Here is a 12,132-nt window from a genome sequence, read left to right as displayed (position 1 = left end):
TATATATATATATATATATATTCGCCTTGATCCGCCACTATATTGGCCCACCCGTTATAAGCGTTATTTGTGTTGAAAGATGGTAAAAGCCGTTGTTTTAATTTGAAAAGTAGTGTTTTTGATGGGATAATTGACATAGTCTATAAGCGGAGAAGTTATATATATATATATATATATATATAGAGAGAGAGAGAGAGAGAGAGAGTGAGAGAGAGATTTGTTTTGCATTATTGCCTTTTGTATTGAAGCATATAAAAATATCCGACCGGTACAACTTGACAATAACATTGAAAACATTATATATACTATATATATATATATATATATATATATATATATAGAGAGAGAGAGAGAGAGAGAGAGAGAGAGTGAGAGAGAGATTTGTTTTGCATTATTGCCTTTTGTGTTGAAGCATATAAAAATATCCGACCGGTACAACTTGACAATAACATTGAAAACATTTAAATGGTAATTTTGTGTGGCTGTTAGTTGAAACCGTAGTGCATTTATTGAAGCTTAATGCTCTTTCTCTTTTCTTGAAAATGTGGAAAAAATTTTGCATGGCATACCTTATTAATGTGTATTTATTTTAAAATTTAATTTTTAATAAAAATCATTAAAAATATTCTGTTTGCAGATTAAGTCTTTGATTCTATAAAATAAACCGTTAATTCAAAATAAAAATTAAAAAATGCTGTATATAAAACCAGTAGCAGTGTTATTTTTGTTGATAATTCAATTTACGACATCTGGTACGTTTCTTTTTTTTTTCGCAATTCTTCAAAACAATTTCGAACTATTTCAATTCTTTCACATTCGAACTTTTTTGACAAATAACTTTTTTACGCTACCTTAAAACGAATCTAAAACACAACTCGACACAAGGCCAGCAGGAAGTTCCGACGAACGTTGCACTAGGTGCCTACACGTACAACAGTTCTGCTTACTACGTCACTGATCACCAAAGTCTCACTGGATCTCTAGCTGTGGACGGAGTAAGTGATGGTTCCCTCTGCTCACTGACCAAGCCTGAAGTCCTACCTCACTGGATTGCAGTTGATCTCGGAAACGTTTTCAAAATTTTTTTCACCATTCTTTACGCCGGCACAAGTATTCTTCATTTTATTTCTTATCAGAGTTTATATTTTGAAAATTATAATAAACTGTGTGAACAACAATTCCTAGCGATATATCTTCTCTAACACGTTTTAAAAGTAATAAGGATTTAGAATTTTCTACAAGATCCTCTTCTATATGGGGTGTTGGAAATTTTTGACGTGTAGCATTGAACCAAAAGTTAAACTGCCAATTAGCCACAAAAAACTTTTATTATCTTTTTCAAAATGCTTAAGCAAGTTCTCGGCAAAATGTAGGCTGAGCATGGCAGAACGGGCAAGTCAGACTGTTATGAGCAAAATTATAACCACAATGAGTGTCAGTAGAAACAAAATTGTTAGCTAATAAAAGACTAAAGCTCACTTAAAAAAACAGATGAAATACGGTAGGGACCGTCAAAATGTATTGTGATAAATGAGCTCAAACCTCCTTAGCACGCCTCCAAGTGCGGACCGATAATACGATTTCTGTCAACTATTTTGGCTTAAATTAAGCGAATTAAATGAATCTCGCAAAATCAGATTTGATTTCGTTTCTAGAAATTTGTTGTGGCTTCTATCGTAGTTTAGTGAAAATATTTATTCTGTTTCTTGAAAAGCGTCAGCAAAACATCCAAAATTTATTGTGTAAAATTTAGACGGATATATCATACAACTCTGGAACGATCTGAACTTCTTCATAGTGGGAGTGACAAACAGGTCCCTGGACTTTCACCCGCCAGTGGGAGGCACCTACGATCTCTGTGCTCAGTATCCAGGTGTGGTTGCTTCGAAGCAGGTGGTTCAGTTGAATTGTTCCTCTACTACGCCTCCAGCCAGATACGTCATACTGCAACAACCTTCCAACTCTACTGGATACATGTCCGTCTGCGAATGGGAAATCTATGGAGTTCCTTATGGAAGTTAATATATTTTAATTGATAAAATTATCCGACGCACTGTAAAGTGTTTTTAACAGGATACCGAACCAATTTGCTGCTGAAGAAACCAGCGATGAGTAGTTCTTCTTACTTCGACAGCTACTGTTCCGATTATGTTGCCAAGTTTGTCGTGGATGGATTTTTTGACAATTTTATTTTCCACTGCCACTGCAGTAACACCAAAGATCCGAGAGGTGGAGGGAACTGGTTCATGGTCGACATGCAGGGCAGTTACTGCGTTGATTACGTTGTTCTGACAGCCAGAGACTACGAAGGTTTGCATAAATTGTGCCGACCTTCTTGAACATCAAAGAGCATTTTACGTGATGAATAAATTTTGGAATCCAATTATTGATGACTTCATTTCAAAATTTTTGTCAGTCAGCACCCATTAAATCTATTAGATCTCTTCCAAATATAATTATGAAAATCATATAAATAATATATATTTATATATACACTGTACACACACGTTTATTATACCTATTCATTGGCTGCCATTTGAAATTTTTATAAAACCCCGCAAGGATTTCAAAATCCAAACTAATATTCAAATGTTGTAGGCGGGTATGATGTCCAAATTATTATGAACCGTATGGAAAACTTCATCATCGGACTGACCAACGTATCGAGTGCGACATCCCCTCCAGTTAGAAACACCTACCCATGGTGTGCCACGTGGCCCGGCCTCGTCAACCCGGGGATCAAAGCCGGCCTGAAATGCAATGCCAACTTGCCCAAATATAGGTACCTGATTGCGCAGGCGAGTGCTACAGCTGGCGATGGATACTTCCACGTCTGTGAGCTGGAGGCTTTCGAGCCACTGGATCGAAGTAAATAACAACAACAACAATAATAATGATAATTATTATTATTATTCATCCCATTTTATTTTAATTTTATTCTTGAGTGTTTTTAACCGAAGCTTCAGCCCTCGGTCCATACAAAAATGTTTAGTTGGAAGTTTGTAAATGAATTTTGTTTTCAAAGGCCAGTGTGTATATTTGGAGAATTTTATTAAACAACGTTGCTAATACGTAGGAATTGGTTGAAAATATCAACGTAAAATGATGAACGAAAATAGTAATGTCTCCGGAAAAAAAATTTGGTTTAAACACTTCTTTCATATATCGAATTCTGATATATCGAACTAGTGAATCATAGTTGTTATTTTTTGTAACTCTGTATTGAGTATTTTTCATTCCAATGTGATAAAAAAGAGAATTCAAATGTATTAATTCTTAATTAAGTAAAAAACAGCAGGGGCCAATGATAGGGGTAATCAAATTTTTAAATTCTAAACTAATTTTTTTTACCAAACCAAATTAGATTCCTTAATATGGAAAAGACAGGCCAACAAACTGCTGATTGGATTCCAGTTCAATCAGTTGTACGCTAGAAGTGCAATGGACTGCATGCATAAGTGCCAGCAACTGGGGGGATGTGATTCCATCAGCTTCCACCCAGCCTCCAAATTGTGTCAACTGAATGCTCACACCAACGGCTACACCTCACTCACGGTGGATCCAAATTGGTCCTTTTACACGGTCAATTATTATTAACTAGAAACAAAAAACTTTTTAAGATAATTCATACTTAAGTGAAATTTTTATTATTCCTTTTCAGTAAACAATTTAGTTCAGCAAATCTTTTTCAAATATACAAAAAACCAATGTGTCATTTAAACAAGAAGCTTAATGACGATGTCTGAACTCACCAAACACTATGTATATTAAATTATTATTTTTAGTTAGTCATGTCATGTAATTATATTTTAATGGTCAGCTACATGTTTCTTGGTTTATGATCGCATGGGTTGTTAATGAATAACACTCTGTTTCTGTGATACATTGACGTTCATGTAATTAAAATGAATTTTATTTTGAAGAGAAATAGAAAGAGAAAGATAGAGAGAGAGAGAGAGAGAGAGAGAGAGAGAGAGAGAGAGAGAGAGAGAAAGAATTTCGTTTTTGTTACTGCACTCTCGGCATTAATTCACAATTTTTAAACGAAAATTAAAAAATGCTATATTGTTTTGTGATTTTGAATGTGTCAGTTGTTTCACTATGATCATTTGAAATCCTACTAAGATAGGGAGATTCCGGTTTGCCATTGATGTTAATGTGATGTTAATCTGGTTGGTTGATATGGATTAGCTACAGAATTTTTACATTTGAACAGCGAAAAAAATATTCAACTGTATCACAGTTGGAAACTTTCATGCTTAGCGAACCACTTAACCTTTTAAAACGGTTTGTCTAGACACAACTGCTCGCAAACAGGATAGGATCCAGGGTAAGGGGTGAATGGGGGAGGGGGGAGTTACTTCAACAACTCAGGGGGGGGAGTTACTTCCTCAACAAAGACGAAACACCTTTAAATAACGACTGGCCAGCGATCAGTAACTTTTACGTTGTTGTTCACATTTTTACCGACAGTACTGGCCTGGACATGGTATTGTTTCATTAGTTATGTTGGTTTCACTCCTTTTAAATAAAATGTAATAGAACAGAGTTTTTGTTGTTAATTTGATATTAATCTAAACAAATTTTAACAGAAATATATATAAGCGCTAAATAAATGTTCAATAATAATTATTTATTATTTTAAATATTCAATATATAGCTACATATACATCAATACATAATATCATTATATGAATTCCATATATAAATAGGTTCTTGCTAATTGTTAAAACCAAAAATAAGAATAATTTTGAAGTAAATGATATTCTTAATTTTGGAAAAAAATGAATTTTTTGAAAGATATGATTTTTCTCTTACTGTTCGCTATAAGATAATGATTTATATTGAAGAATGTCCTAGTTTTTTATTTAAAAATGTTTATTTGAATGTTGTTTGGAGAGTATTTTAAAATTTTCTTTTCGTTTTCGGTTGAATCTGATGTATTTCCATCATTAATATGGATTATAATGTTTGAAACAAACGACTGATACACGTGCGTGTTTGTCTGTGTGTGTGGTGTGTGTGTGTTTAAGAGTAGTATAAGCGCTTGGTTCTTTATTATCATCGACAAAAATTTAAAAAAAATTAAATTTATCGAGTAATCTTATTTATCCAAGAACATTTTTCTGTGGATGTGTTTTGGGTCGTTTGAGTTATGTGAACATGATCAAGCGTCTTTGAGTTATGCTGGTCTGTGAAAAAGAAATGAAGGAGCATTTGACAGGAAGGAGCAATAAATATGATTTATGTAGAAGTGCAGATGTTCCTAAAAAACAAACAAACGAATAAACAAACGAACGAACAGACGAACCACCAAGATGTAGAGAACAAACAAACCAATGAACCAATGAATGATTATTTTTAAAATTTGACGAATGAATAAATGAATGAATGAATGAACGACGAAAGAAAGGAAGGCAACTCACTCCACTTTAGTTTTGACAGCTCGTAAAATGGAAAGCATAATTTCCTGAAAAAAAATTCTACAAAAATTTGTGTCCTCCTGAGATAAATTTTTTTTTGATTGATGAAAACATGCCTCATCTTGCACCCAAATGATGCGTTTAAGAAATCTGTCATATTTCAAATTTTTTTCATTTTTTTAAACATTTTTGCGCAAAAATAAACTTTTATTTTCATTTTTTTCAATTTTAAGGTTGAAATGTTGAAAAATGGATTGCGACCTTTTGACGTTTAAATTTTAACAAAAAGATGAACTTGCTTTTTTGTATTTGAATTTTTGAACATTTCTTCTTCTTTCTCTCTAGTGCCTTATCCTTTCAAGACATTGGCGACCACCGACCTCCACAAAACCCGATCTTTAACATTTTGTAGTAGTCGAAATGTGGTGATACACAACAAGTGACACGAGGACTTCACGAATGTTATTCGTTGTTGACTGCGATTTCTTTCCACTACATTCTTTCCAGTAGTTGTTGGATTTTTCCATTCTTTACTTCCGCATGATGTGACCAAAAATTTTGACACTTACCCCACTCATATTCAGTAATGTTCACTCTTATTTACATATAATTTTTCAATTATTCAACCTTAATTATAAATTTTATTATGAATTATCAAAAAGAATCAATTTATAAAAAAAAGTTTAAAGTCATTGAACAAAGAAAAAATGATAAAAATAATCTTTTTTTCATAAAAATTTAAAAATGAAAATATAAATATATTGAAAATGAATTGATATATAAAATCTCTCTCTCTCTCTCTCCCTCTCTCTCTTTCTATATATATATATATATAATATATATATATATATTGTTGCAATTTTTTCACAGCCAGACAATTATTTCTACGTTTAACTTTATTTTATTGAGGATATGTTTAATTTTATGTTATTTTATTTTATGATAGCGCTTTTGAATTTTAATTAACTAACGCTAGATAAATCTTTTGATAACGCCGAACATGCTGTGATTTTCATCAATAATTATGCACATATATAATTATATATATAATTATAATTATATATATAATTATATTTATATATAATTATGTATATAATTATATTTATATATAATTATATATATAATTATATTTATATATATAATTATATATAAATATAATTATATATATAATTATAATTATATATATAATTATATTATAATTATATTTATATAATATATAAATTTATATAGTATATAAAATATAATTATATATAAATATAATTATATATATAATTATAATTATATATATAATTATATTTATATATAATTATATATATATATAATTATATTTGTATATATAATTATATATAAATATAATTATATATATAATTATATATATATATATATATACATTTAATTATACATTTACATATATAATCAGTTACCGATATAAGATTCTTTATTCATTAATATGTAAATATATACAAATATACGTACATACTCAAGATGTACTATATATATATAAAGTTAAGTTATATAAACTTTATATAAACAAACTAGCTGAAGGTCAAATAAACAAATTAGATGAAGGTCAAATAAAAAATTATAATATCTGAAGGTCAAATGAACAGGAAAGGTGAAGGTCAAATAAAAAAACATTTTCGCGAAATAAGTGCGTGAACGTTTTGCTGATGAGTTAAAATGAAAAAAAAAAAAGTTGGTAGGTCGGTTGATCATTCTCTCTCTCTCTCTCTCTCTCTCTCTCTCTCTCTCTCACACACACACACACACACATATGACATATACATACACACATTTTTCTATCTCTCTCTTTCTCTGTTGTGTTTATGTATGTATGTGGTTTGTATGTTGTCAAGTGATCGAGTTTCATTAGTTTTTTTAAACATTTTTTTTGTTGTGTAAAATTCGGTTGATTTAACTGACACGGGCGTTTGTTTGTTTATGAGAGCTTTTGTATGAATTCAGACCTGAGTATGTTATGTGAAATGTTGTGTGCTTGTGTGTGTGTATGTGTGTGCGTGTGTGTGTGTGTGCTTTGCTGTTCAAATATTTAGATTCCTACGTTTTATTAACACTGTTATAATTTTTGAGTGGATTTCCTCATACAAACCAACATGTACATAACCTACGGTCTCAAATGAATCAATGATAATATAGATATTAGTTCGGAAAAAGTGCAGTAAACAAATTGAAACTTACGATTCACTTTAATAACATTCAATCAAACACAACACAACAACAATAATATGCACAGAGTGATATGTTCATCAATGTTAAACTGCACGATGAATAGAATTACACCACACCAACAACAACACACCACACACACACACACACACACACACACACACACACACACACACATGCACAACACACACACCACATACAACACACACACACAACACACACACATACACACGCTCTTGCACACGCAAACACACACGTATTTGTTTGACACACACACAAACACACACACACACTTGTACTTGTTTGTAAGAGTACTTAACCCATTATGCGACCCATTATTTTAAATATTATGCAGCATAATACGAACATTGTTAATCAGTGGTTATTGGAATAACCGTCAATAAAAATTAATAAACGAATAAATAAGAAAATGAATGATTAAATAAATAAAAATCATTCATCTTCTATTTATAATTATAATATAATAAATAAAATAAATTATTATAATATAATTATAATAATATATACATTTTTATATAAAGTATTCAAAAAGTAATGGTTTTAGTTTTCAATTATGTTTGTTGATAAGCTGACTTGTTGACAAGTTCTGACGAGAGATGATGTCCAAATAATAAATTAACAGAAGAGCAATTCTGACAACTGATAAAAAAAAACAAATAAAGATTTTTTCTCGACTGGTTATCTGATTTTTGTACAAGTTCATCGGCACGTGGCAACATGTGTTCCATGTTAAACGTGTCCTTGCACTTCAATTTCTGTAAGCAAAATTAAACACAAAAACTTTAACAACAGCTTTAATAACACGTAGATAAGTGACTAGGAGAACGAAATATGCGAATACAAACACTTTTTTTCATACACAGCACACATGTGTGATTTGGTTTCGCGAACAATCAATTGAGATAAAGAGCACGTGACAGGTCCGTAGCAGCACTGAAGGCATGGGACCTTCCTCCGTGTTAACTGCGCGACTGAGCCAGGAGGGCACAAAATTAAATGACAAATTGGCGATATCGAGTTTGCCATGCCTTGGTGTTTACGTATATAAAGATATGTAAATACGTTGTATAATATTTAGGCGGCGAATCCAACATCTTAACTTCATTTTTCACTACTGGCAGACACTGAGATCCTGTATACTGGTCATCTTGATGCTCGTCTCGTTCCCATTCCTCGCCTTCCCGCTGGCATTCATTTCACTGAGTCCATTTTTAGTGACCACGTAATTTCTCCTGCCAGTTTTTCTCCTGCAATGTCGGATGAACTTCCAACAGCAACAGATCTTTGACATGATCGGTCCAAACACTCTCCTATAGCTGAGACGCACGCTCCTGATACGAACGCCGTATATGATTGGGTCACTCAAGTACGTCAACATCGGCAGGATGTCGAAGACGAAAAATTTCAATTTGAATAAAAATTCTGTGGCGTAGTTGGTGTTGATGGAGCTGATGATGAGGTAGGGCAGCCAGAAGAGGAGAAGGGCTCCAGCGAGGATCAAGGTGGTGAGGAACGCCTTGTAGTTGTGCTCGGATGAGGTGTTGTGGTGGCGCTGAGGTCGATGCCTGGTCGGCTGGAACTGTCCTGTCGCTGCTGTCGACAATGATGAAGACTTCTGCTGCCGATGTGGTAGCAGCGTGAACTGCTTCCTGCTGAACATCCTGTCACTGACGTTGTTGGGAAGTGTTATTCTGTTGGCAGGTTGGTGTTGGTAATGCTGCTGCTGATGAAACGATGGTGATGACGTCATCACTTTTTCAAGTTCGCATCTTCTAGTCGGAGAGCTGGAAAGCATGAGGGTACGTTTTCTACATCGGACCACCTTGAGGCGATGAGTGAGTGAGTGAGTGAATGAATAAATGAATGAATGAATGAGCGAATGAAAGAATGAATGAGTAACTGAGTGAATGAATGGATGAATGAGTGAGTGAATGAATGAGTGAATGAATGAGTAGTGAATGAGTGAGTAAATGAATACGAATATCTATTTATTCATTCCTTTATACAAATAGTTGCACATTTACCTTTATAATAAAAATAATATGGGCTCAAAAAATGAACGAAATAAATTTTAAAAATATTCAAAAACCAGAAAATATTCAACATAAATGACATTCATCTCATACAGGTGTGAAAACAGACGTGTGTCGAGAAATTATATACATATTTTTATTTTATTTATTTTTATTTTATTTTTATTTTCATTTTTATTAATTGTAAGTGTGCATCTAGTAAAATTTACAAAAACATTTGAGCATTTTCTACCTTTATATATTTGAATGTATTCGTTTGTGTGTGTGTGTGTGTGTGTGTGTGTGTGTGTGTGTGTGTGTGTGTGTGTGTATGTGTAGTAACGTGTTTAAAGTAGTTGTTGAGTGTAGCCAAATGAATATGAGTGTGACGTTTGAAAGGAGTATTTGGCTTGTTAAAAGATAAAAGATATGGAGCCATTGAAGTTTTATTGCTTCTCCGAAAAATTTTTTCACAATTTACGAGACTTTTAAAAGGTCGACCACACCTATTTCTTTTCAAATTATTTGCCCGCCGTGCTAAGTGATGTGATCACGTGCGTGTCTTTTTGTTGTTTCCGTTGTTGTTGTTGTCATTATTGTCGCTGTTTTGTGTTTTTGATGTTGTTTATGTTGTTTATGTTGTTGTCGTTGTTTGTGTTGTTGTAGTCTGTGTTGTTGTTGCCTGTGTTGTTGTTGCCTGTGTTGTTGGTGTCTGTAATGTTGTTGCTTGTGTTGTTGTTGCCTTTGTTGTTGTTGTCTGTGTTGTTGTTTGTGTTGTTGGTGACAAAGGCTAATAATAATTTTACAAACGTTTGAAGTTAGTTTTTTTGTTGCGCTTGTCTAACTTAACTATTTCTTAAACTATCATTTTGAAAAGTTTTACCAGACAGTAAAGCAACAAAAAAAAACAATAAAAATTACAAAAGAGTAAAAACCTTTACATCTCTCATTACCAAAAAAATCCTCATCATCATAGTCATGTATTTCATCGTCGTAATGATAAACCATTGTTATTGTTGTTGTTGTTATTGTTGTTGTAATAATATTTTCCACAAATACAACCTCGGCGTAAATTCTGGCGTAGAGCACAACAACCACAAGTACAAGCCCGGCCAAAAGACAGACGCTGATTTCAACGGGAAGGTTCGTCCTGTCCTTGTACAGCGTGCAACCTTTAAAAAAATTTCATAACATAAAGACAGAATAAAAATGAACAAACAACAGGTAGATAGATAGACAAAGATAGACAGACAGACTGAGAAACATACAAACAAACAAATACACAAACTAACACACATTTTCCTAACCATTAACACCAGCCAATATTCCGATAGTGAGAGCAGGTGTAGTGGCCACCACAAAAGCCACAAGCCACGTCATCAACACAACCGCCCAAGCTTTCTCTGGAATGAGACGAGTTTGTGCAAGGAGGGGATAACAGATGGCGATGAACTGATTCAGAGCGAGGAGGAGGAGGGCTAGGATGCTGTTTGTCGTCGCTAGCAGGATGGGAACAAGGAGGCCTAAGCACTGAATGGTTGGTTGGTTGGTTGATTGGTTGGTTGGTCGGCTGGTTGGGTGTTTGATGGTTGGTTGATTAGTTGGTTGGTTGGTTGGTCTGTTGGTTGATTGGTTGGTTGATTGGTTAATTGATTGGTTGGTTGGTTGATTGGTTGGTTGATTGGTTGGTTGGTTGGTCGGTTGGGTGTTTGATGGTTGGTTGATTGGTTGGTTGGTCGGTTGGTTGATTGGTTGGTTGATCGGTTGGCTGTTTGATTGGTAGGTTGAAATGGTTGGTTGATTGATTGGTAGGTTGAAATGGTTGGTTGATTGATTAGTGTTTTTTCACTTGCAATAAGAATGCGATGCAGTTGAAAAATATGTTATTTTTATTCAGATATTCCAAATTTTAATTTGGTCCACACATGAAACTCTTTGTAACTTTAAACCTGAACTTGGCGTGACCTAAATGAATGGCAGAGTAAATAAGAGAAACGAATGTACAAATGAAAGTATTATTATTATTTAAAACTTGTTGAAATATTTTAACCATTGACAAAAATTTATTTGAAAAAAAAAACTATTTGTAATTAAAGTTACTTTTTATTTTTTTTTCAAATGTATAAATTTGTATTTCAAAAATGTATATTTTTTTCCGAGTTTATTTTTCCAAAGTGAGCATTACAAATTGATGACAGAATCGTGCAATTTGTCTATTTCAAAACTAATTCAAAATTCTCTATCGCGTGTCAGATCTCATTCAGGCTCGTTTATGCTACATAGGCTTTTTATTTTTTTTCTTTTTAACAAAATTTAAACATACAAGAAGACAAAAAATAAATGTGCGAGATGAAAAATTTTTGAAAAAATGGGAATAAAATTTTTCTCCTCGTAGCAGCGTCGTGAAGAATTTTTGAACTCATCAATGAAAGAACTTAGAGGAGTATGAAAATAAGTTTTTGATGTTTTTCACTGAAATACCAAAATTT

The 12,132-nt window shown here is 32.9% G+C and overlaps 2 protein-coding genes across 2 annotated transcripts in view; one reads left to right on the top strand and one right to left on the bottom strand.

The window, feature by feature from the left end:
* Window positions 1-691: 691 nt before the first annotated feature.
* HELRODRAFT_175226 (hypothetical protein) lies at window positions 692-4,504 on the top strand (the record flags this gene model as incomplete). Its single annotated transcript, XM_009022673.1, has 8 exons — window positions 692-752; window positions 886-1,110; window positions 1,754-2,017; window positions 2,074-2,310; window positions 2,599-2,868; window positions 3,365-3,582; window positions 4,217-4,287; window positions 4,474-4,504. 8 exons carry the CDS (start codon window positions 692-694, stop codon window positions 4,502-4,504), a joined length of 1,377 nt encoding a protein of 458 aa, XP_009020921.1.
* Window positions 4,505-8,742: 4,238 nt separating this feature from the next.
* The window catches only part of HELRODRAFT_175225 (hypothetical protein), a gene marked incomplete at both ends in the record, with an annotated part of 6,197 nt that continues 2,807 nt past the window's right edge, over window positions 8,743-12,132 (bottom strand). Inside the window, 3 exons of the mRNA XM_009022672.1 lie at window positions 8,743-9,453; window positions 10,706-10,815; window positions 10,951-11,095. Coding sequence (XP_009020920.1) covers window positions 8,743-9,453; window positions 10,706-10,815; window positions 10,951-11,095 — 966 coding nt within the window. The remainder of the gene's footprint in view (window positions 9,454-10,705; window positions 10,816-10,950; window positions 11,096-12,132) is intronic.

Source organism: Helobdella robusta, assembly GCF_000326865.2.
Source record: "Helobdella robusta unplaced genomic scaffold HELROscaffold_33, whole genome shotgun sequence".
Taxonomy (NCBI): domain Eukaryota; kingdom Metazoa; phylum Annelida; class Clitellata; order Rhynchobdellida; family Glossiphoniidae; genus Helobdella; species Helobdella robusta.
Note: the sequence above shows the minus strand (reverse complement) of the source record. Positions and strands in the feature narration are given on the sequence as shown.